The sequence below is a fragment of the Salmo salar genome, chromosome 09 (assembly GCF_965601325.2).
Source record: "Salmo salar chromosome 09, fSalSal1, whole genome shotgun sequence".
NCBI classification, from domain to species: Eukaryota; Metazoa; Chordata; class Actinopteri; order Salmoniformes; family Salmonidae; genus Salmo; species Salmo salar.
This window is the reverse complement of record NC_138299.1, coordinates 123,169,501-123,195,452: the sequence shown is the minus strand read 5'-3', so window position 1 is coordinate 123,195,452 and position 25,952 is coordinate 123,169,501. Positions and strand designations below refer to the sequence as shown.

The following is a 25,952-nucleotide window of genomic DNA, read 5'->3' as shown; positions in this document are numbered from 1 at the left end:
ACACATTACATTCTTAACTATTCCAAAAAGTACTTTAAATGTAATTAATGTTTGATTATTATGTGTATAAATACAAGTTAGAATAAATACGTTTAAATTGCGATGCAAAAGCTGTGATTTTAAAACACTGTAGCGTGTACAGTGATTCCTTTATCAATTTTATGGTACATGATATGTTCTGCAATCTTGCAGTTGTTGTTTTTCAGTTCTTGAGCATATGCTTTAATAAATACATTTTCTACTGTATACAAGGGAAGTCTAAGCAGTGCCTGCTGTATTATTCCAATATCCTATATGTGAACTGTCTCTGTGTGTTTAGTATCAACATGATCCTACAGGGAAATGAAGTGGGTGACAGTACAGCATACCAATAGAATTCTGAGCCTGGGTGGGTTGTGGGTGGATTTGCATAATGGAAATGTTTTTTGGGTGCATATTTGCCAACCGATGATGATGATGATGTGTGTGTGTGTGTGTGTGTATGTGTGTGTGTGTGTGTGTGTGTGTGTGTGTGTGTGTGTTTTTTGTCGGGGGGGGGGGGGGGGGCAACTAAAACATTTTCATTTGTTAGAGGGACGCGACAATGCCATCATTCATTTCCGTCTTTTCGATAGCTTTTCAATAGCTAATGTTTGTATGGTCCTGAACTGTCTTTGTAAATGATACTTCACTTCATTAAATTATCCCAAGGGAACGGCATATACTGTACTTACTAAATGCTCACATAATTGATTATCAACCATAGCTGTGCCTTGTATAGTCATTGTCCCAACAATGTGTGTTATACAGCTCATTTGAACAATTACAAAACAAGGCAGACAGGAATATTAAACGTACACTGACTCACCCATTTGCTTAGGATAATGAGTTCCAGTCAGGGCTTGCTAATCGATCACAGAGGTGCAACACTGTGATTTCCTTACAGAGACAGCAGGGTACTCTTAGGTACTCTACACTGGTCGATACAGACTGCATGGTGGAATTCAAAGTCCTTTGACACCAACTGACCACTCATCACCTGACGTCTGGCTTCCTGTCCTGCTACAGACTTATACTGTACACCTGCCACCCGGAGACATTCCAAGGACGGCTTTAACCCTAAAGGGACACATTATTCTTTTTCAGGCCCCGGGAAACACAAACATATTTGACCTTTCTAAGGAGCCCTGGCCTGACACTTAGAAGGCCGGAGATGGAAGATTCTGCAACATGCCAATGAACCATAAGGGAGAAGCCAGGGGAGATCCAAATGACTTGGCCCAGTTTGAGACAGACTGAGGCAGTTGTGGATTTTATCCCGTGGGCTAATGGGTAAGGAGCTGCTACTTTAGCCTTGAGCAGGCACACAGGGGAAGAACAGGGGTTAGGAGTCAGAGAATGGTTATACAGAGGAACACAGGGGACAAGAAGGTAAAGGTTGAAGAAAGTACAAACGGTAAGACATTATTCAACTGGGGAAGGTCATAGACTAGACACATTAAGTAGTACACAATGAACAGTGGATGGATGACCATGATACTATCCCTTTAGACTGAACCCCTCCGAGTTATTACAGGCTTTATGGCCATTCAGTAAGTCAGACTAATCAAATCAGATAAAGTGGGCAGGAAAATGAGACGGCTGCTATTTACTCCCCCCAAAGACCAAGACAACACATAACGGTTAGACAATCAACATCTGGCAGAAATATCGCTTATCAAAATAGATAAATTGTTAACTAAACTGACTTTTAAGGCTGAGGATTGAGGGGTCACCTTTGTATTACAAAATGATGGATGAACACTACACAGAGAATTTAGAATGACAGGGGTATTTATGCAATACTTGCAGTAGACATAATCCTGTTTTACATAACTCAGATTATTGAGCCTGCTTTCTGAGAACTCATAATGTGAGGAAGTCCAGTTTCAGCCTAGATACATTTTTCTACTATCATACTAACATGCATGGAGTACTCTCTGATTGTAGGACCACTAAGGTGTTAATATCTAGGATAATCAGTGATTATTTAAGGAAGGAAATTAGCCTACTGCAATCTTGACCCACTTAATTCTAATGTGATACTATTCTGAACCAAAACCTCTGGCTCAAGCTTCATGCATACTGTAATACTGAAAATGGCAGGAGGAAAAAGCCTCTGCCATATTTGTAAGTGGATCACATGTCAGGATTTCCACTTTGAGTCATATAAAATGCCTGTCCATGGTTCCAGCGACAGCAGCAAGTACTTGAAGGTTAAACCATACACATGGAGGAGGTATATAAAGCACCCGTGACCCATTTTCCTCCGCTGCTTCCCCATTTATCTAGTTCACCACTAACAAAAAACGGAGACGGTGGGTGAAGACATGTACGTGTGGGTGGGGGTGGGGGGGGGGGGGGAGCTACTGGACAGATGGAGCCGTGTCGGCATATTGCTGCCCAGCGGCAGATGGGTGCACAGCAGGGTTGGCAGGGGCAGCGGTGGCCCTCTTCGACAGGTTACGTGCTCCTCATCCAGTGCCCTGGCCCCTGAAACCTGGCCTCTGACAAAACGACGGTCCCCCAGGCCACACAGAGAGACAAAACTGTCCAAGGTACACACACAAACAAATCTCATCCACTACTACAACACATTGAGTTGGTATGATAATTTATACAAGGTTGAATTAGTTACACTGCTAAAAATAAGGATGTTGTGATTCAAAATAGAACAAACCTTTTTTAGGGCTATATACAGTTGAAGTTGGAAGTTTACATACACTTAGGTTGGAGTCATTAAAACTTGTTTTTCAACCACTCCACAAATTTCTTCTTAACAAACTGTAGTTTTGGCAAGTCGGTTAGGACATCTACTTTGTGCATAACACAAGTAATTTTTCCAACAATTGTTTACAGACAGATTATTTCACTGTATCACAATTCCAGTGGGTCAGATGTTTACATACACTAAATTGACTGTGCCTTTAAACAGCTTGGAAAATTCCAGAAAATGATGTCATGGCTTTAGTAGCTTCTGATAGGCTAATTGACATCATTTGAGTCAACTGGAGGTGTACATGTGGATGTATTTCAAGGCCTACCTTCATGCTCAGTGCCTCTTTGCTTGACATCATGGGAAAATCTAAAGAAATCAGCCAAGACCTCAGAAAACAATTGTGGACCTCCACAAGTCTTGTTCATCCTTGGGAGCAATTTCCAAATGCCTGAAGATACCACGTTAATCTGTACAAACAGTAGTACGCAAGTATAAACACCATGGGACCACACAGCTGTCATACCGCTCAGGAAGGAGACGCGTTCTGTCTCCTAGAGATGAATTTACTTTGGTGCAAAAAGTGCAAATCAATCCCAGAACAACAGCAAAGGACCTTGTGAAGATGCTGGAGGAAATGGGTACAAAGTATCTATATCCACAGTAAAACGAGTCGTATATATCGACATAACCTGAAAGGCCGCTCAGCAAGGAAGAAGCCACTGCTCCAAAACCGCCATAAAAAAGCCAGACTACGGTTTGTAACTGCACATGGGGACAAAGATCATACTTTTTGGAGAAATGTTCTCTGGTCTGATGAAACAAAAATAAAACTGTTTGGCCATAGTGACCATCGTTATGTTTGGAGTAAAAAGGGGGAGGCTTGCAAGCCGAAGAACACCATCCCAACCGTGAAGCACGGGGGTGGCATCATCATGTTGTGTGGGTGCTTTGCTGCAGGAGGGACTGGTGCACTTCACAAACTAGATGGCATCATGAAAAAGGAAAATTCTGTGGATATCTTGAAGCAACATCTCAAGACATCAGTCAGAAAGTTAAAGCTTGTTCGCAAATGGGTCTTCCAAATGGACAATGACCCCAAGCATACTTCCAAAGTTGTGGCAAAATGGCTTAAGGACAACAAAGTCCAGGTATTGGAGTGGCCATCACAAAGCTCTGACCTCAACCCTATAGAAAATTTGTGGGCAGAACTGAAAAAGTGTGTGCGAGCAAGGAGGCCTACAAACCTGACTCAGTTACACCAGCTCTGTCAGGAGGAATTGGCCAAAATTCACCCAACGTATTGTGGGAAGCTTGTGGAAGGCTACCTGAAACGTTTGACCCAAGTTAAACAATTTAAAGGCAATGCTACCAAATACTAATTGAGTGTACGTAAACTTCTGACCCACTGGGAATGTGATGAAAGAAATAAAAGCTGAAATAAATCATTCTCTGTACTATTATTCTGACATTTCACATTCTTAAAATAAATTGTTGATCCTACCTGGCCTAAGACAGGGAATCTTTACTAGGATTAAATGTCAGGAATTGTGAAACACTGAGTTTAAATGTATTTGGCTAAGGTGTATGTAAACATCCGACTTCAACTGTATGAAGCGGTACATTAAATAGTATAACTATGTATGTTTGATTCCTTCTATTAAATTAGATGCTATGACGTCTTGAAAGATCGCAAATGATGCCAGACAGACTGCATTAGAGACAGTGAGTTGATACATTATTAAGGACTCACTAAGGTATGGTGTCATCTGGTCCTTGTGAAGTCCCAGGTGGAGACTGTGCTGCTCTGCCCTTGAGCAAAACACTTAACCTGCACAGCTTGTCCAGCTGTACAGACAGATCAGCTGTGCAGTCCACTCTGAATTAACGAGGAATTACGGTTACAATTGACTGTAGTTATGTGATCTATTTCACTGAATTGAAGTCAATGAAGTCATTCTTGAACAAAAGTGACCCGCATTACTGTCCATATTCAATATTTACAAAATGTTTTAACATCCCACCAACATTATGTATATTCTATGCCACAATGTGTATTAGGGCGTACAGTACATATACACATTCCATTCCATACCATAAATGTGCATACAATTAAGTGACAAATGTTTAGATGCCACTGATATGGAACTAGTTGAAGTTCATATGTTGGAGTGAATGATCTGCAGTATTATATGGCTAATGCCACAGTGTTTAGTGGCACTGTACAGCATGCAGACAATGTAGTATCACCAAGGTTGATTTTTAGGAGTCTTAGTCTCCAGTGTATGGGCTACGGGGATGTTTGAACTGCTCACTGCTCCTTCTTCCCTGCTACTGTGAAGGTCAAATCAAGGACTTTTCTCTCCCCGAGGGACTGCTGTCTGTCTCTGCTGTCTTGTTCCTCCAAAAGTCTAAACTGCCACCTGGGAATAACGAGTAAGAATACATGCAAGCCCATAGAAGGACATCCAGGCTTTTACGAATTAGGGTCCAAGAAACACTTTCAGGATGTCTAAAGCTGGTCCAAGACAACAATGAGGGAAATAGCATTGAGGTTGTCATGGAGACTGGCTCCAAAGACAGCTCGGGCTGCTTTCATAGCATATGTCTGACTTGACTTAGTGCATAGCAACAGATTTTCCTCAGTGCAGACCATTCCCCATTGAAGTTTTGTTCATTTGAATGGCTAATATCAAAAGTAAATACATTGTTTTTCAATCACTTTATCTACAATCATCAATTATCTACACGCTTATCTACATTAGATAGCCATTTATGCTGAATGCTTTTCCCTCAAGCATTAATAGGCACAGCACGTTCATGGTGTTCAGTTCTTCAAGTAACATTCAACAGAAAAGAAGCAGACAAGAGGAGCCCATTCAAATCAACATGAAGCCCAGGAGAAGAAAAGACCCAAAACATCATCAGCGACAGCTTCCCAAACCCTCGTCCACCTGATCAACGGTACAAGGTTAGTCTCCATTGACAGTATGTCTTTTCATTCTGAGCACAATGTGTATTCAACACTTTTAAAGAGTACGTACTTCTGTATTGAGTTTCTTCTATATTGCAGAGGCGGCCTTAGACTATTCGGTTCAATGACATATTTCTGCTCTTCGAATGGGAGGGCTGAGTGTGCGTCATGTTAAGGCATTAGTATGCAATGAAGTTGCTGGTGTGGTAGGACTTGTTTTGGAGGCGCTCTGCTGCAGCCAAAGCAATGTCAGGGTGGCACTTATTCATCAAAGGGCAAACAACGCCAGAACGCAATGCCAATTCTCATTGCATTTAGCAACACAGACCAATTTCACTGTCATCCTTAAACCAATGGACCATTTCTCTCTGCATCGATCCATGCACTTTAATCCCCTGTCAAATGCTGAGTGTTATGGTCTTGGAAAGAAAAGGACAGAGAGAAAAGCAGAGGGGGACTGCAGCTTTCCGAGACACCAATCTTAGCATGCCCAGAGTGGTGGAGCTCACGTATAATACATTGATGAGCCGAACCCCTCTCGCTCTTTCTCTCTCTCTCTCCATTGCCACAGAGCAGAGCACCATGGTCCTTGGCAGGTCTGCGTTGCCATGGAAACCCTCACATTGCAGCAGGCTGGCTGGAGAGCGCTGGTTGAAAAGGAGAGCAGTACAGAGGGAGAGGGAGAGGGGGGAGAGGGAATCGCTGCAGTGATGGGGAGGGAGGAAGGAAGAGGGGGAAGAGAAGGAGGGGGTGGGTACAGCCGGCGAGATTGGTTCTCCAATGCATTACCCCCACTAGTCGCTCCCCTCTCCCTCCCCTCAAATCTCATCATTTGCATCGGTTGGGGCGCGCAGGGCCCAATCCTGCTCTGCAGTCTGGACACGTTGTATCTTAACTTCAGACTGCATTCAATTATTAATCTGCTTCACCAGACAGCAATTACTGTTCAAGCTACCTGCAGCGCCTATAGCAAAACCATCCCCATGAAACAATACATCAACGCATAGAGATAGAGGGGAACATACTAAGAATTCTACTAGAATTCTGTTTCACGTCCAGGTGCTTCACTTGAGGGCCTCATTGTCCCAGCTGTGACTTGACCTGGTGACCCTATGTCTAGTCCACTGAACACTAATGACCGTGTGCACAATGTAGAGGAAGACACAAGCACCAGAATGGTTTGTTGCTGGAGGACAACGACTGCTCTCCTCAAGTGGATCAAATGGAAACGGACAAATAACCAGTCATGGTTAAATCTGTTAGCCCGTGAGACAGCAAAGGTGGGCAGTGGTGGTGTAGGAGACACCCACAGAACAGGAGCCAATGTTCTGCTGTTTACCTGTTGTGTAACCCACTAGCTAGGAGCCAGGTTATCTGCAGCACCATACTGGAAGCAGAGCCCAAACACACACACAGACACACATTGCACGCGTCTGTGAGAACACATAGAAATATCACATAAGATTTGATCCAACATCAAAGTTCTATGCTCTCCATACCAGAGCTACAAAATAGCAGCTGTTTTGTCTTTGAGATACTCTCTGAGCAGCAAGAATGAAAAAAGAATTCTGATTAGAATTTCCATGCAAGTTTTTTATTGTTATTCAGGAACAAAATGCATGTTTTTTTTAACAAAACATAACCTTTTATACCTTTTTTATGGATATTCAACAATATTTTGTTCACAACGCGGAATTTACTCACAAAATCAAACCAACCAAATGCAACCTTCAAAAATACAGTAATGTGTGTCTGAAAAGAGAGGGAAGAGATGGAAAAGCGGCTCTGCCACATCCTTGCAGTGAGTAAGCGATGCATACATGTAGTGTAGTGGGAGGAAAGTACAGACATTGAGTCGGATAGCACCAGAGGTGTCTCTGAACTCATTAGAAAACAGGACCATACTCCAGTGCAGAGTGAGAGCAGGCAGAGGCAACCCACCGAATCTGTGTCCGGTAACCAGGGAAGAACCCCTGTACCACAGCGCTATCTGCCTGTGGAGCCAGAGTACTGCAGGACTGCAGCAGAATCAATAGTTCAGGGTAACATTGAGGATAAATGAACTACACTGAACAAAGATATAAACGCAACATTCAACAATTTCAAAGATTTGACTGAGTTAGAGTTCATATAAGGAAATCAGTAAATTTTAATAAATTCATTCGGCCCTAATCTATGTATTTCACATGACTGGGAATAGAGATATGCATCTGTTGGTAACAGATAACTTAAAACAAAAGGTAGGGGAGTGGATCAGAAAACCAGTCAGTATCTGATGTGACCACCATTTGCTTCATGCAGTGCGACACATCTCCTTCGCATAGAGTTGATCAGGCTGTTAATTGTGGCCTGTGGAATGTTGTCCCACTCCTCTTCAATGGCTGTGCGAAGTAGCTGGATATTGGCGTGAACTGTAACATGCTGTCATACACGTCAATCCAGAGCATCCCAAACATGCTCAATGGGTGACACGCCTGGTGAGTATGTAGGCCATGGAAGAACTGGGACATTTTCAGCTTCCAGGAATTGTGTACATACCCTTGCAACATGGGGCCGTGCATTATCATGCTGAAACATGAGGTGATGGCAGCAGATGAATGCCACGACAATAGGCCTTAGGATCTAGTCACGGTATCTCTGTGCATTCAAATTGCCATTGATAAAAGGCAACTGTGTTCATCATCCTTAGTTTATACCTGCCCATACCGTAACCCCGCCACCACTATGGGGCACTCTGTTCACAACGTCGACATCAGCAAACCGCTTGCCCACACAACGCCATACAAGCCATCTGCCCAGTACAGTCGAAACAGTGAATCATCTGTAAAGAGCACACTTCTCCAGCGGCCATTGAAAGTGAGCATTTGCCCACTGAAGTCAGTTATAACTCCTAACTACAGTTATGTCAAGACCCTGGTAAGGACGACGCGCAAGCAGATGAGCTTTCCTGAGAGTTTGTGCAGAAATTCTTCGGTTGTGCAAACCCAGTTTCATCAGCTGTCCGGGTGACTTGTCTTAGATGATCCCGCATATGAAGAAGCCGGATGTGGAGGTCCTGGGCTGGCGTGGTAACACATGGTGAGGCCGGTTGGACGTACTGCTAAATTCTCTAAAACAATGTTTTAGGCAGGTTATGGTAGAGACATTAACATTCAATTCCTGCAGTCATGTCAATTGCACACTCCCTCAATACTTGCATTGTGTTGTGGGACAAAACAGCACATTTTAGAGTGGCTTTTTAATGTCCCCAGCACAAGGTGCACCTGTGTAATGATCATGCTGTTTAATCAGCTTCTTGATATGCCACACCTGTCAGGTGGATGGATTATCTTGGCAAAGGTGAAACGCTCACCAACAGGGATGTAAACAAATTTGTTCACAGGATTTGAGAGAAATACGCTTTTTGTGCATATGGAAAATTTCAGGGATCTTTTATTTCAGCTCATGAAACACTTTACATGTTGCGTTTATATTTTTGTTTAGTGTGACTAAAGAGGCACAAGTCTGAACACTCCGGTATGTGTTATCGTCTCGGTTTTATTAGATGATCAAATTTCCGCCCCAAAATCCAAATGACAGTACAGTAGCATAATAATTATTTGTTGAACTGCTTAATTGAATGATACTATTATATCATAACTTCACAAAGCCAGATTACCATGAAAAAACATAACTAGTCATCATCATGCCTGTTTCTCTTCATCTTTTTCTTTCTTTTTCCAGAATCTTCAACTTCACCATAGGAACTGTCCATTGGTTCAACTTTAACTTCCACCTCTTCTTTAATTACATTAAAAGATGAATATACAGTGTCCTCCACCTTTCCTCTGTCCTTATCCTTCTTTTTCTTCTTCTTCTTCCTCTTCTCTTCTGAGAGCTCAGCTTCCTGCCCAGGAAGTTCATATGGCTCTTCTGGGCTGTGAGTCATCTCTAGCAGCTCCTGCTTCACCCTGACCACCTCCTCCATCTCCTCCTCAGTCTTTATAAGTTGGTCTTTCTTCTTTTTCTTCTTGCTCTTCCTCTCTTCCCCCGGGTCCAGTGTGACCCTGAGAGGCGTCTCTGGTGTAGACGACAGCGGAGTATCCGGTGTATCCTCCATCAGTCTGGAGAGGGTGGGGGTCCTGCTTCCGAAAGGCTGGAACCGCTGGCGGAGCCCCGGGGGCACGGTGGGGGCCGGGGTGGCTGGGATGGCTATGGGGGTCTGGTTGGTGCTGCAGTCGCCGTAGCTCTCACAGATGTTGAGGAGGCCGCTGAAGGCCGGGGCACAGACCACCAAGTTGAGAGTCTGGGGGTGACTGGTGAGGAGACGGAGGTCCGCAGCACCAGAGGGCCCACCCAGCACGCTGTAGATCTGCCTGGTGTTCCCACCACCATGCGTCTGCTGGGCAGGGGCCTGCATGGTCTGCAGCCCAGACAGAGGCATCTTCAGACTGCTGAAACTGTAGGAGAGAGAGAGATCACAGTATGTTAAGCGGTTACGCACACCAGATATAGACCATGTGGGTGTAAAGCAATGGAAGTGGACGGTGACTTACTTCTAATAACTGACCGAGAAATGCTGAGGACTTTGTTAGATATCTCTGTCTGTTATTAGAAGTGAATCATGACGATTCTATGATAATTCAAATAAATGGAAAAAAGGATAGCCTACCTGTCCAGGTTGAAACTGCTGGGAGCTTTGATGAGCCATAATTCTGTGTTGTCCTCACAAACCCTTTCGATGAGGGTACTGGCACAGGGTTTGTGGGCAAATTCCACAAAATCAGCTGGACACTGATACCTTGAAGCTGAAGGGATAAACATAGATATTGTTATTAGCTAGATAGCTAGCTAGTGAAGTGAACGTAATCTGTGTTTGTTTTGGAATTCGCCATATAATACACAATGCTGTCTGCCCATTGCAGCATCCCTAAATTTGATTCCTAACAGGATTTACTAGATACCTGGCAGACAGCTTTGATGGACTTGATTGTAGTGGCTAACATTAGCTAGATAGCTAGCCGACGTTATTTAAGCTAGCAAAAACTTACCCTGCTTTCTCCGTTTTTGCGGAACCTCCTGGGTGTCACTTGCCTCATCACTTGATGAAGATACATCGTTTGGCATGACCTCTGTGTACTGCTAAATTTCGAAATGTAACTTAGTCTAACTAAAAGCGCATGGGTGCAACAACATGTGTTGTAAAAAAAAATGAATAATCACCTTTGACCTGGATACACTAGCTAGCTCGGTTCACGAGGATCTGTGTTGCGTGAGATGCGCATATGGGTTCCTTTGTAAATATATATTATTTTACATACTGTGTTTATTAATATCCATATGATAACTTTTCGTAAACATTGGTCTGTGTGCAGTCTATATTCGCATTTTAGACGCAACTGATGCTATTCACGAGGCACGTACTCACGAAGGCCCTCGCAAACGAAAACAATAAATCCCAGAATGCATCATTATCACGGAGTTGTGTAAGTTCCAGCAAAGACAGTCTTCTAGTAGAAACACTTCATGGGCGCAGGCGACCGAAAGCGGGTAAACACTATTTTTTTTGTGTTTATTACAAAAAGTGTATCATATATTTTTTTAGGTATTTGAGAAGTAAAATAAGCGGCTTTTGATCCTGAACAATTGAAAGCTAAATCTGTTTAACCAGGACCTCAGAAAGCCAGAACGATATAAGAGGGCCTATCAAATATGTCTTCCTCCCAGTCATCTTCAAGGCGGCAGTGGTGTTGTTACCTTTGCGATTTGCCTAAGATGCCATGGGCTATGATCTGGGACTTTAGCGAGACTGTCTGCCGAGGCTGTGTGAATTATGAAGGGGCGGACCGTATTGAATTCCTCATAGAGACGGCCAGGCATTTGAAAATAACTCATGGTATGCAGGATGACAGGTCCCCGGGTCCCCAGCCCACCAAACATGGCCCAGGTGGGAGAGATGGACCTATGGAGGGTGGTAGGCCACCTCCTGAACGCTTTGAAAGGGTAAGAGGGGACTACGGAGCCCCAGCACGGCTCCTCAACGGTCTGCACAGAATAGATGACGGGGGCCCACAACAAGATGTCAGTGGACAGAGCCCTAACAACGCCAGACGACCCATGGTGTGTACCGTTCCACCCAATTTAATGACACAAGGCCTTGTGGGGGCTCCGCACGGGTTGCTAGCAGCTGTGCCCGGTTTAAATACCAGAGTCGGGGGAACCCCCCTCACCCTCTCTGCCCCCATGCTGAACGAGATCACCAAGCGGCAGCTAAGCATGGGCATGGGTGTGGCCTCCTTCCTGAGCCCTGAGTTTGAGAAGGAGCTGAGGGAGAAGCAGAGGAACGCAGAGGCTCTGGCCGAGCTGTCGGAGAGTGTACGGAACCGAGCAGACGACTGGGCCGGCCGACCCAAGGCTGTACGAGGGGCCCTGCTCACCCTCTCCGGCTGCACCCCCTTCAACGTGCGCTTCAAGAAGGACCACAGCCTGGTGGGGCGGATCTTTGCCTTCGACGCCAAGCTGACGCTGGACTTTGAGCTTAAGATCTTTGCGGAGTACCCGTGCGGCTCGGGGTATATGTTCTCCAGCCTGGCGGCGCTGGTCAAGCAGATGTTCCACGACAGCCAGAAAGACTCTGGGAACAAGGTGATCAACTTGGGCCTGAAGTATGTGGAGTACGAGAAAAGGCATGGCACGGGGGACTGGCGGCTGCTCTCTGAGCTGCTGAGTGATTCGGTACGGGCCTTTAAGGACACCCCCAGCCCTGACGTTCTCCCCCAGCCCTACCTGGACACCAGCTGCTCCATGCTGCCCACAGCGCTGTGTCACATGGCCCGCTCAGCACCGCCAGCCCGCGTGCGCCGGAGGAAGACTTCCCCGGAGCCCCAGGGTGGAGAGGTAGTGACCACAGAGGAGCAGCTCCGGCAGCACTGGCCCATGGGGATGTACCCGGGCATGGCTATTCACCTAGCTGCCTCCTCCCTACCCAGCGCTAGCCAGCCACCTCCTCACCAGGAGGGCTCGGCCTCCCACTCCCACAGCAGCGACCCCTCCCCCATCACAGCACTGATGAGCGTGGCTGACAACGCGGGTGCAGCCGCTGGCCAGTCACCCAGAGAAGCCCCTAGCAGCAGTAGTGGCAGTGGAGGCCTGGGCCACTCCTCCTTGGCAGTGAGACAGAGCAGCAGCAGCCCCATGGCAGCCTGCCCTGCAGGGCAGCAGCGCCACCTGGCCTCCAGGAACGGGGAACCCCAGGGAGCTAGCAACTCTACAGGGGGCACCACGGCAGCCCTCCCCCTGGCTGGGGCCTCGGACCAGGGAGCAGGGGACCCCTCCGGCTCCTCTGGTCCCCCTCTCTGCTGCACCATCTGCCACGAGCGCTTGGAAGATACTCACTTTGTCCAGTGCCCGTCTGTTGCGGCCCATAAATTCTGCTTCCCTTGCACCAGAGACTTCATCCGGAGCCAGGGGGCCGGCATCGAGATGTTCTGCCCCAGTGGAGAGAGGTGTCCCCTGGTGGGCTCCAATGTGCCCTGGGCCTTTATGCAGGGAGAGGTTGCTACCATCCTGGCTGGAGACGTCAAGGTGAAGAAGGAGCGCGACCCCTAAATCCTCTGGGACACCTGACTGTAAGATGCAATTTCACTACATCTTGATTTCCTTTTAATGTGTTGTCTTGGAGTCAGTCTTTAGGCCAAAGTATTCTCTATGTAGCTAGGCCATAGGCTAATTTAGTGTTTGTGACGTGCTTTATGATACAGTATAATATATGATATGTAGCCTAAATTGTCACCGAATATGATTAGCCTCCTTTTTATTCATCTGTTTGTTTATGTGATGTCTGTCTGGACAGAAGGCTGTTGACGCCTGAGTGGAGCAGCAGCCTGGTGCCTGCAGATAACGACAATCTCAACAGGTTCTCGCCACCTCACAGCCAATCACCACGACAATCTCAACAGGTTCTCCCCCACCTCACAGCCAATCACCACGGCAATCCACCAGGTTCTCGCCACCTCACAGCCAATCACCATGACGATCTCAACAGGTTCTCCCCACCTCGCAGCCAATCATCATACACCTCTACCTCCATGGGGCAGGCCTTACACTATCACACCACTGTCTGGTTGGTTAGGGGGGTGACCGTGCCCCCAGCCCTTGCTCACCTCTAATACCTAATTCACCCCTTTGTCCCTCAAACATCAACTTATTAGTATTGGTCACTAGTATTAGTCACTGACTTTATAAACCAGTGGACCATGGTTGGGAAGTATGCACTTCATCTAGGGCTTCCGAGTGGCGCAGCGGTCTAAGGCACTGCATCTCAGTGCTAGAGGCATCACTACAAACCCTGGTTTGATTCCAGGCTGTATTGCAACCGGCCGTGATTGGGAGTCCCATAGGGCGGCGCACAATTGGTCCGGGTTTGGCCGGGGTAGGCTGTCATTGTAAATAAGAATTTGTTCTTAACTGACTTGCCTAGATAAATAAAGGTTAAATAAAAATAAATCTGTCCTGTTATAGTTGATTTTAGGTCTGTTTTCTGTTTCATGGAACATCTTTCTAAAAGATCTCTGAGTGGCATTGAGAAAGACTGATGACTTCACTAAATCTTACAGCAACGTATAGCCTTGGACTGTTCCTCTTGTGACCGTTTTTTGTTTGTTTTTGCGTCACATTTGACCTTTACATAAAACTGACTTTGACTGTCACCGAACTAATTGTTTGCTCTTTGCTGAAACCTCAAACCAGCAGTTAAGGTATGTCGCCATCGATTTATAAGACAGAAACAGGGACTTTCAGTGCTACGCGATACAATAACATGGCTTTCACAGTGCCCAACAAAGATGCTTTATATAGCATGTAAGAAATGGGATGGATACCTCTCTATTTTATACTGAATGTAGAATGTAAGACAATCTCTCGCGATGGTAATAGATGTGCAATCTATAGTTTTGATACACACAAGCTGTATTGTATCACTGAGTAGCCTATACACGTGCGTAGAAACCAAAGATAGATTCATGCTAAAGTAGATTTACAGTGCCTATAGAAATTCTATACCCCCTTGAACTTTCTTCACATTTTGTTGTTACGAAGTAGGATTTAAATAGATTTAATTGTAAAAAAAAAAAAAAAGTGTCATTGATCAACACAAAATGCTCCATAATGTCAAAGTGAAAAGAACATTTGAAAATGTTTTACAAATGAAATAACTAAAATATAGTCATTGCATAAGTATTCACCCCCTTTGTTTAGGCAAGTCTAAATTAGTTAAGAAGCTTGACATAGGCAAAGACTGGGGAGGTTTTCAGGATGAAAAGAAATGGGATGGAGCTAAGCACAGGCAAAATCTTGAGGAAAACTTGCTTGTACACCAGACACTGGGAGAGAAATTCACCTTTCAGAAGGACAATAACCTACAACACAAAGTTAAATGTACACTGGAGTTGTTTACCAAGAAGACAGTGAATGTTCCTGACTGGCCAATTTGCAGTTTTGACTTAAATCTGCTTGAAAATCTATGGCAAGACTTGAAAATGGCTGTCTAGCCATGATCCCAAACACCTTGACAGAGCTTGAAGAATTTTGAAAAGAATAATGGGCAAATATTCCACAATACAGGTGTGCAAAGCTCTTTTGAGACTTACTCAAGAGACTCATAATTGCTGCCAATGGTGATTCTACCATGTATTGACTCAGGGGGGTGAATACTTATCCAATGAAGATATATTAGTGTTTTATTTTTCATTCGTCTTTAAAAAAAATCGACTTTGACATTACATTACAGTATTTTGTGTAGATTGTTGAACAAAATGACAAATACATTTTAATCCAACTTTGTACCGCAACAAAATGTGAAAAAAAGTTCAAGGGGGTATAGACTTTCTGTAATCTTATTATTTTTGTGTTAAATGACTTTATTATTTCAATATGTGCCAGGGAAATAGTGGGTGAAACGGTTCTTGTTAGGATAGTTCTAGGTTAACTGAAGTTGTAGAGATTAAACTAATATTGTGTACTTTATGATGTTTAATTTAAAGGAATTTACTCTTTATGTCAAGTCAAAGGTTTTTTTCTATATTGACTGAGATTCAAGTTTGTTTCCCGTGATCCTCATGATTCTTATTATTTTTTAAAAGTTCTATAAAATCCCTGTTTTATGCTCTGTTTTACTTATGAACTTATCTCTTTGAATGGTTTAAAAGATAATATATACATGTATATCAAAATACTTCTCTGTCAGGTTTTCCTTAACCTTTCATGTTCGTCACCAAAATTAATATATTAATTGAATTATCAATTTGCAAAGCTAGTGCCAATCAATACCTTACCATGTGCATGTGTAAATATGAAATTGAATGAGGACAATACATCAAGCCATTGCTGATCACATGGGCATGAATGTATACTGTACACTAGTAGCTGTATCTGAAAGTGTATGTAGTACTAAAATTAGGCCTATTACTTATCTAAAATACGGTAAGTCAAATGTAGCCCTTACAACAAAAATGAATTTCCTACAAAAGCACTGATATGTTCATGCAACTTTCCTCAAGTGATTGGGAGTCCCATAGGGCAGCGCACAATTGGCCCTGCGTTGGCTGGGGTAGGCCGTCATTGTAAATAAGAATTTGTTCTTAACTGATTTGCCTAGTAAAAAAAAAAATACATTTCAAAAAAGTGCCTTTAATGGCGTCCTCTGTCTGAAAGCACTTGTAAAAAATCCATACAAAGTAGAAGTATTTTGTATTTGGCCCCTAAACTAGTAAGGATTGTCTTGTGCCGGCCTTTCTATTATTATGGTCCTGTCTGCCATGGACTCCTGTTGAGTTGCTTATCTCAAAACAGTTCAAGGTTAAAGCTTGTATTCCAACTCTATTTCTACTTGACACTAGCCTATTTCTGCCCTTATTTTTTTTAAACATTTTCCTGGAATGGAAACCTACTCCGGGCGGCAGGTAGCCCAGTGGTTACCGCGTTGGGCCAGTAACTGCAGGTTGCTAGATCGAATCCCTGAACTGACAAGGTAAAAATCTGTCGTTCTGCCCCTGAACGATGCAGTTAACCTACTGTTCATAGGCTGTCATTGTAAATGAGAATTTGTTCTTAACTGACTTGTCTAGTTAAATAAAACCCTGAATGTCAGCTATAGGACTGGGTGTCCCTTTTTAATTTTTCATGCAACTTTCAGTTTCATTTCATATACAGTACTAGTCAAAAGTTTTGACAGACCTGCTCATTCAAGGTTTTTCCTTTGTTTGACTATTTTCTACGTTGTAGAATAATAGTGAAGACAAACTATGAAATAACACACATGGAATCATGTAGTAAACAAATCTTAAAATATATTTTATATTTGAGACGCTTCAAAGTAGTCACCCTTTGCCTTAACAGCTTTGCACACTTGGCATTCTTCCATTCAGCTTCATGAGGTATTCACTTGGAATGCATTTCGATTAACAGGTGTGCCTTGTTAAAAGTTAATTTGTGGAATTTCTTTCCTTCTTAATGCGTTTGAGCCAATCAGTTGTGTTGTGAGGATAAGTTCATTAGAGTTACCAGCCTCTCAACATCAACTGTTCAGAGGAGACTGGGTGAATCAGGCCTTCATGGTAAAATTGCTGCAAAGAAACCACTACTAAAGGACACCAATAAGAAGAGACTTGCTAGGGCCAAGAAACACGAGCAATGGACATTCGACCGGGGGAAATCTGTCCTTTGGTCCAAATTTGGGATTTTTGGTTCCAACCGCCATGTCATTGTGAGACGCAGAGTAGTTGAACAGATGATCTCTGCATGTGTGGTTCCCACTGTGAAGCATGGAGGAGGAGATGAGATGGTGTGGGGGTGCTTTGCTGGTGACACTGTCTGTGATTTATTTAGAATTCCAGGCACACTTAACCAGCATGGCTACCAGAGCATTCTGCAGTGATACGCCATCCCATCTGGTTTGCGCTTAGTGGGACTATCATTTGTTTTTCAACAGGACAATGACCCAAAACACACCTCCAGGCTGTGTAAGGGCTATTTGACCAAGAAGGAGAGTGATGGAGGGCTGCATCAGATTACCTGGTTTCCACAATCACCCGACCTCAACCCAATTGAGATGGTTTGGTATGAGTTGGACTGCAGCGTGAAGGAAAAGCAGCTAACATGTGCTCAGCATATGTGGGATCTCCAAGACTGTTGGAAAAGCATTCCAGGTGACTACCTCATGCAGCTGGTTGAGAGAATGCCAAGCTTGTGCAAAGCTGTCAAGGCAAAGGGTGGCTACTTTGAAAAATGCAAAATATATTTTTTGATTTAACACTTTTTTTTGGTTACTACATGATTCCATGTGTTCATAGTTTTGATGTCTTCACTATTATTCTACAATGTAGAAAATAGTTTTCAAAAATAAAGAAAAACCCTTGAATGAGTAGGTGTGTCAACTTTTGACTGGTACTGTATATATTTTTTCTTCATTGGGTGTAAATGTCACTTTTGATTTGTTATTTTTCATGAAGCTTCTACGTAATTGACGACAATTTTGAAGCATAAATAAAAAAATAAAAAATAAATACTGCCACGTTTTTATGCTGTGTTGCAAAGAAACGCTCGATGTTCATTGTTTTGCTATGTCCAGTAGATGGCGGACTTTAACCTGTGCAGATCTTGACTTTAAAAATGTGTTGTGAACTACTGCCCACTTTTCTTGTAGTCTACCAGGAGGGCACTTCATTTTCCAATGTTTAGATTTTTTGTAGGGGGTCGCTATATTGGAGTTGAAATGGCCCAGTTACCGGTTAATCAATTAGATGGCGTCGTATTTGACATCGGCCATCATTTCACTTAGATAATAGGTTCTGTTATGTAATGATGGGGACCTTTTGTTTCTCAATGTATTTTACTGTAAGCCCACACATCTTAAAACCCACATAAAGGTTAGCCTAAATGAACAACGCCGCCTACCAAGATATTGTAGAGGGCGAATCTCAGTCATAACTCCCCCCACTAGAAAGCATATTGAAATCTCTGGCTTCCTCTATTAATGTCAACTCATTAAAGCTATTGTTAGCTAATTATTGAGGTGTTAATGAACGATCTACTGTCACGTTGGCATTAGAAGCGGCCGACCTGCAGGAGGATGTAGGATGTGTGTTGGGGGAATAGACCATTTAAAGTCAAAGGATTAATGAGGAAGTAGTTCTGTCTACTCATTACTCAAATGCAGTACAGCCCGCACAGCATCCTTCTCCATAATGTAGTAGAGTCATTGGACGGGTTATCTATATCTATCGAAATAGCTGGCCTTCGATTCAAAACAAAATAGCCTTGATAGTTTTATTTGGCCTTGGGAAACAATTAAATCAAATGTTCGCCCATGCCTAAATATAATTGTTCAAAGCAGTGCACAAACGTGTTGCTTATAGCCGACTTTAATCATGTACTTGGTTAGGAAAGAATTGTTCTATAAAGCTTAATTGCTAGCATTACAGACCGCCATGTGACATCGGCTGATGTAAAAAGGGCTTTATAAATACGTTTGATTGATCCCATTGAATGTGTTAATCGACCTGACAACATTTTGCAAACAGGCGCAAATCGTTGGAAGTGTTAAGACCAATAGGCCTAATAGAGATCATGCTTTCCTTAGTCCTCATGATCTTAATGTTGAATCACAAATATGTATTAATGAACGAATTCGGTTGTATTTAAACTTTTGATTAGTTATGTTGTTTTTCATACATTCAATTATTTTTTAAACCAAAGTGTCCCGGAGTAAGCTATTTCTGCCTATTGAGCTGAACACGACGTGTCCTTCCTGCGTATTTCCTTAGCACTTTTCTCAGCTAATCCTGTCGACCACCTATGCGCATCAATTACAGCTCCATTCATTGGCAATTAGGAAATGCATTGACATTCAGATTGTACTGTCTGCGCCTGACAACGAGATGTGTATTCTGAATCAGGCCAAGGATAGGCCTACATCACACATTGGATTAGGGCTACATTATTTATTGTTTTTCGTTATTTCGGTTGGCCAATATTTTCATCACTTCATTTACCTTCAAATGTAACCCTCTTGTTGCAGACAACAGCCTGTATTGCACATGAATAATTCAATGTTTCGTTCATGTAGTGTTCAATTGGACTTAAACTGTGCAGGCCTATAACGAGGAAGAGCATGGGCTTTGGGAGATGGGGACCAAAGTGCTTCTGAGAAGTCAATTTCCCCAGCAACTAATCATTCTCCATATAGCCGTTAGAGCTGCAGAGAAGTGTTAGTCAGGGGTATTAACAGCTCTCCCTCCCACTGGTCATTTACCTCAGGCTTCCCTATCAGACCTCCCACTGATGCATTTAACCCGTGAGAAGGTTATAGCACTGACCACATCAAGACCTCGTCAAGGCCTGCAGTAATACTTTGAGTTGTCGTCTTCATTTCATATCTTGACCTATTGAGCTGATATTTTCATTGGTCAAGTGTATTAAAATGAGAGACAAATAAAATATTTGTATTCCCATTGAGCTACAGATTGACTTCAATTGGCAGTCATAGTGATTATCAAAGACGACTCAGCTTGAAGCAATACTTTATAAATTCATATTGTAATAAATAATTAGTTTTGATTTTATAATTGTGGTGTAAAATAAATTATGAAAATAGCCTACAATCAGACACATCCAGTGAGGTTTAAGCAGCAGTTTGTAGTCAAGAAGTGGAGGATGCATGCTGCAATTGAGATGGATGTGTCTGTCCCGGGCCAATATACACCCTCAGCAGGGGGCAAGAGAGGTCTTTTTACGATATTCAAATAGCCTTGGACGATATTCAAATGCCCTTATGGGGCGGGCCCTTACCTGAGTTTTTAAGAAGGCACGTCCAACTTTTACTGTACTTGCCCATAGCACATTGACTCACACGGATCGGGTGTTGCACCGGAGAATTCTGCGGACTTCATACGGATCTAGCGTTCCCCAAAGAGAACGTCTGCTTAATATAAATAACCTGTTACTCTTGATTATGAAACGATGGATGATTGATTTTTTTATTTATTTTACCTTTATGTTACTAGGCAAGTCAGTTAAAAACAAATTCTTATTTTTAATGACGGTCTAGGAACAGTGAGTTAACGACCTTGTTCAGGGACAGAACGACAGATTTGTACCTTGTCAGCTGGGGGATTCGATCTTGCAACCTTTCGGTTACTAGTCCAACGCTGTAACCACTAGGCTACCCTGCCGATACATCAACGAATAAATATTGACATTTAACTGAAGACCTACTCATAGCCCGAGGAAGCATTGTTTTTTAATTTCATTCCAGCCTTCTATCTAGTCAGTGGAACTCTTTCGTTATCTTGGATTTAAATTGTACTATTTTTGCCGGTTGCCTGAATTTTGAGCAGAGACTCAAAGCTATTATAAACTCAAACAAGGATTTGCAGTCTCATTCGCTCAAATATAGTTTCTTACTATAAAAAGTTGTATTTGGGATGTTGAGCTCAGTGAAGATGGAGTCTCATGAACTGCCAGAGTGGAATGCCTTCTACAGCGAAGCCAGTGAGGTAAAAACACTTTTTCTATATAAGTTTACCATATGGGCTATGTGTGTGGATGCTGGATGTATGTTTCTTTAAAGTCTATTCTAGACTTTCTTAAAATTAAGTTATTGAATCGAAAGCTCAGTATTTTACGAACACAACTGGCTTTATTTTGATATTTTTCACTCCATTTTTCACTTGTGGCTGCAATTTCGTATCTTTAATATAGTAATGTTAGACTTTTACAATTCAACATATAACACTGATGTGATATGATTTGGCTCAATTTGTCTATTGTGTGACCTGTTGAAATTGTATATGTGACATTTAGAAGCCTGTTTACATAAAATCTATCATTTTTATTATTATTTTTATTCCCTAGTCTGTTTACTAACACTAACATATTTAAATATGCAAATTGTGAATGTTAAAGCATCTCGGAAATTAAATTAGCAGTTCATTTGATTAACGTTGGTTACCCCCGAAAGTTTAAATAAGATATACATTTCCTCAAGAAATTCTTGATTAAATGAAAGGCAACTGAAATCCTGTCTTTAATCAACATTATATGCTCTCAAATAAATATTAGGTTTCTTAGATGATTGTGTAGTTTACGGCTCTGTGATCCTTTTTTATACGCGTATTATATCACCGACAGCCTATGGTCAGATATTTTGGAACGTTTCGTTAAAAGTTTGTTTTATTTGCTGTGGTTTAGTAGTACTTAGTAGTAGGATAACTACTAAATGAAAGGGAACGAATCCATGACGCGCATTTTCAGTTTATTATTTTGAGTCGTATTTTTTTAAATTTATTTTTATTTTTTATTTTCAGGTTTAACAATGCTACGTGAAATCAATGTCCCTTTTATGCTTTCCATTAGTACAGGCTTTTGTACACAAAAATACAATTACATTATTTATTGTCAAAAACTACATATCTATATTTTTTGTTTCTAAATGACTAAATGAACTCTTTTCTGTTTTGTTTTCAGATGTATTCCTCTCCCAGTGTCATGAATTCAATGAGCTCAATGAGCACCATCAACAGCTACATCAACCTGAACCCAGCTTGTTCTCCAGCCACCATGAACATGGGCTATGGCAGCTCTGGGCTCAACAGTCAACTGGCCTCCATGGGCGGAGGGGCCAACCATATGAACCTGTCCCCGGTGACTTCATCCCTCAACCCCAACTCTCTCTCCCAGCTGGGCTCCCCAGCCCCTTCCCTGGGCTCCCTCTCCCACTACCAGAACATGGGCCAGCCCATGAGCCAGTTGAGCTACCCCTCTCCCACCTCCCTCAACCGGGCCAAGGAGGTGCCCAAGCCATACCGCCGCTCACTGACCCACGCCAAGCCACCTTACTCCTATATCTCCCTCATCACCATGGCCATCCAGCAGTCTGGCAGCAAGATGCTCACCCTCAACGAGATCTACCAGTGGATCATGGACCTGTTCCCCTACTACCGCGAGAACCAGCAGCGTTGGCAGAACTCCATCCGCCACTCGCTGTCCTTCAACGACTGCTTCGTTAAGGTGGCCCGCTCGCCCGACAAGCCCGGCAAGGGCTCCTACTGGGCCCTGCACCCCAACTCAGGCAACATGTTTGAGAACGGCTGCTACCTGCGCCGCCAGAAGCGCTTCAAGATTGATCAAGAGAAGGCTGCGAAGAAGTCTGGGAAGTCCCAGGAGGGAGGCTCAGGGAAGGGGGGACATGGAGACAGCCTGATGGAGGAGCACAGCCCAGCGGGGGGCTCGGAGGGGGCTGACTCGGCCCACTCTGACAACTCCCACCCTGGTTCCTCCTCAGAGGAGCAGCAGCAGAGGAGCATGGTCCAGCTGGACTGCCCCCCACAGCCCCAGTCCCACATCCAGAGCACCCCTGTGGAAATTCCCTCCTCTGTGCCCTCCTCCATCTCCTCCTCTGCCCCTCTCCTCCACTCCCAGATCATGGGAGGCAGCCCCCACCTCCTTCCCAGCGCCATGCATAATCTGGACCTGCAGAACGACCCTCTCAAGTCCATGGATCCCCACTACAACTTCAATCACCCCTTCTCCATCACCAACCTCATGTCCAATGAGCAGAAGATGGATCTGAAGACGTACCAGGACCAGGTGATGGCCTACAATGGCTACGCCTCCTCCTCTCCGATAGCAGCCAAGCAGATCTACGACAGCGCGGGACCCTCGGCCATGGACTCTGGGGCCTACTACCAAACCCTCTACAGCCGGTCGGTCCTCAATGCCTCCTAACATGGAGGCCTTCTGGACCACAGCCAAGTGGTGCTGACAAGGACTTTTAGCAGCCTTGAAATCCCAAAATGTAAGATGGCTGCCATTGAAGGGCTACTCAATAGGGACCAAAGAAGATTTAGCAGTGCTGATACACAGTTGAAAAGGGAAACACTACAGTTACATGAAGTCGAAGACAAAGGTAAAACCCAGTGCTGGATTGACACCTATTCATCAGAAGGTCTTTAAACTGATACATTCATAAATTCACACAGAAGCCATGTCTCCCCTTTGCCATTTTTTTGCTTATCTCTTTTTTAGACTACTTCAAACTGGGTTTTGGTTTGTTCAACAGACAAGCAGGACTACTTGGGTTGTACACATTGTAAATAGATGGAGTGGGGGAAAGGAGTTGTGCATTTATTTATGAAGGGAAGAAAATTAATATATCTTGTACAGTGCTGTATTGACAAGTTACAAAACAAATGTGACATGAAACAATTTGAGGGATTGTGGGAGTGAGAAAAGGTTCAGGTTACTGCTTCGAGCAGTTGTTACTGCATTACAGGGAATTATTGTTGTGTTTTACAACATATTGCTTCATTCCCATTTTTAATATGCTGTTTTAATCTCTTCAAATACCCATCCATAAACACAAATGTAGCTGCCATGGTTCATTTTTACAAGAGGTGGAAGGCTGTTGTTTTTACTGATAAGAGAGCCCTTTCTTGTATTCTTTTATCAGGTATCCATTTAAAGAAAAAATATGAAATCTGTTTCAAAATGGATGAAACTGTGGTAAATCTAATTTCAGTTTTGTTTGTCTGTTTTACAACATTTCCAGAGACCCCTTTTATTATCAATAATGAGAGCCTGCTGTTCCCCCAGCTCTTCATGGCATAGGATATTTGGGAATTGCTTCACATTATATTACACAACATACCAAGGGTTAGGAGGGAGAGGAGCCATGGTATGTCAGTTACAAAGATAGGAGTTGAATGAAAATGCACTAATAGGATCATTTGCATACAGTACTTTGCACGAGATTTCCCACCATTTTGCACAGCTGGGGTGGCCCAGTGTGTTACAACAATGCTATATAATAACCTTTTTTACTGCAAATGGCAAACTAGAATTGGATCACTGTAACAATGTCAATGCAACATTGAGCTTTATGTCGCAACCCTCATCCTCAAAGTGCCTTTCAAGATGTTCTGATAATGGAGGACCAATAACTGAATATTCACTGAAGGAACACTTTTTCAAAGATAAACCATGAGTTTCAGGTCAGAAATACTGTTTTTATTTCTTGTATTTTAGTTTTAAAAATACTATTTAAACGATTTTGGTTTTCAGACTTATATATTGTATATATTGTCAGGTTGTTGTTTATGGTTTGAATGTTGTGATTTGAACGATTCATGTTTTTCTTATTAAAAAGCAAAACTTTGGGGAGAAACACGATTGTTGCCTGTTCCGTTGAAATAAAAATATATGTGAAATTATCTATAGATTTGATGAAATGGGAGTATATGTTATTTTACAAAATCCTTTAAAATAATTGAAAGAAAAAACATTCGTCCCATATGTCATTTCCATGTTCATTTTGTTTATATTTACAATTGGATGGTAACACTGGTGTAGGTCTTGCTGCAGGATGGACAGGTCCACCTGAATTGTATAGGGTTGTTGAAACAGCTCCCTACCAAATGACTCTTGTATGTGACTTTTGGGTGGGTTAGACTAAACAGTGTTGAACTCACGCTGGCCCTCTGGCCCCGACACAAACTGGGCCAGGCTTCTAGACACTACTTTACTGTGATGGCCAGTGAATCATCTCGCAACAGAGTGTTTTAATTGGGATTGGGTGCCTTCACATTTGAACAAAAAGTATAATTCTAGTCATTAAAAAAGCTCTAACTGCAGTTTGTTTTGTTCTGCTGTTTCAGGATATCCTAGTTTTACTGTAAAAAAATCCTAACTCATACACTTCCCTCCATATGTATTTGGACAGTGAAGCAAACTCTTTTTAATTCGGCTCTATATTCCAGCAGTTTAGATTTGAGATAGAACGTTTCGTGTTACGTGACAGTACAGTATGTCAGCTTTTATTTGAGGGTATTTTCCTACTTATCTGTTTTACAATTTAGAAATGAAAGCGCTTTAGTGTATGTTTAGTATTTGGTCCCATATTCATTGCACACAATGACTACATCAAGCTTGTGAGATGCATTTGCAGTTTGTTTTGGTTGTGTTTTGGATTATGTTTTGCCCAATTAATAAATTGTGAGTCAATGAGATGTAGACATAAAAAATTATACTAACCATTCAAGCTAGAAACACCAAAACAACTTCAGGAAGATAGAAACACTTCATGGATTCATATTATTATATTATATTTGCAACTTCAAAACATCGAGTCTAGTGTAAATTACGTTGCTTCTGTTCAGATTTCTTATATTATTTATAATTTAGAAATAACAACTATTAAATATTTGCATAATT

The 25,952-nt window shown here is 42.8% G+C and overlaps 3 protein-coding genes across 4 annotated transcripts; 2 read left to right on the top strand and 1 right to left on the bottom strand.

Annotated features, from left to right (window-relative positions):
• Nucleotides 1-9,225: 9,225 nt before the first annotated feature.
• On the bottom strand, nt 9,226-10,953 carry polr1g (RNA polymerase I subunit G). Its single transcript, XM_014214120.3, has 3 exons — nt 10,739-10,953; nt 10,360-10,495; nt 9,226-10,147 (listed from the first exon to the last, which is right to left on the bottom strand). Exons 1-3 carry the CDS (start codon nt 10,812-10,814, stop codon nt 9,382-9,384), a joined length of 978 nt encoding a protein of 325 aa, XP_014069595.1. The 5' UTR covers nt 10,815-10,953; the 3' UTR covers nt 9,226-9,381.
• A 208-nt stretch (nt 10,954-11,161) lies between these two features.
• On the top strand, nt 11,162-18,247 carry LOC106612697 (interferon regulatory factor 2-binding protein 1). 2 transcript variants are annotated; one of them, XM_014214119.3, is made up of 2 exons: nt 11,162-13,315; nt 13,543-18,247. In XM_014214119.3, the coding sequence occupies exon 1, from the start codon at nt 11,400-11,402 to the stop codon at nt 13,293-13,295; it is 1,896 nt and encodes a 631-aa protein (XP_014069594.1). In that variant the 5' UTR covers nt 11,162-11,399; the 3' UTR covers nt 13,296-13,315; nt 13,543-18,247. The 2 variants fall into 2 exon arrangements, with proteins under 2 accessions (XP_014069594.1, XP_014069593.1); XM_014214118.3 differs by having other exon boundaries at nt 11,164-13,315; nt 13,540-18,247.
• Nucleotides 18,248-20,553: 2,306 nt separating this feature from the next.
• Nucleotides 20,554-25,747, top strand: LOC106612699 (forkhead box protein A1). The gene is made up of 2 exons (XM_014214122.3): nt 20,554-21,238; nt 22,209-25,747. The coding sequence occupies exons 1-2, from the start codon at nt 21,167-21,169 to the stop codon at nt 23,466-23,468; spliced, it is 1,332 nt and encodes a 443-aa protein (XP_014069597.2). The 5' UTR covers nt 20,554-21,166; the 3' UTR covers nt 23,469-25,747.
• Nucleotides 25,748-25,952: the final 205 nt, after the last annotated feature.

Bases quoted from the DNA above. Each gene is read 5' to 3' on its own strand.
- LOC106612697 (XM_014214119.3), top strand. From the start codon at position 11,400: ATGTCTTCCTCCCAGTCATCTTCAAGGCGGCAGTGGTGTTGTTACCTT.
- polr1g (XM_014214120.3), bottom strand. From the start codon at position 10,814: ATGCCAAACGATGTATCTTCATCAAGTGATGAGGCAAGTGACACCCAG. The intron at 10,496-10,738 runs GTAAGTTTTTGC...TTATCCCTTCAG, and splicing joins GCAAAAACGGAGAAAGCAGG to CTTCAAGGTATCAGTGTCCA. The intron at 10,148-10,359 runs GTAGGCTATCCT...TCTCTCCTACAG, and splicing joins AGCAGTTTCAACCTGGACAG to TTTCAGCAGTCTGAAGATGC.
- LOC106612699 (XM_014214122.3), top strand. From the start codon at position 21,167: ATGTTGAGCTCAGTGAAGATGGAGTCTCATGAACTGCCAGAGTGGAAT. The intron at 21,239-22,208 runs GTAAAAACACTT...TTTTGTTTTCAG, and splicing joins TCTACAGCGAAGCCAGTGAG to ATGTATTCCTCTCCCAGTGT.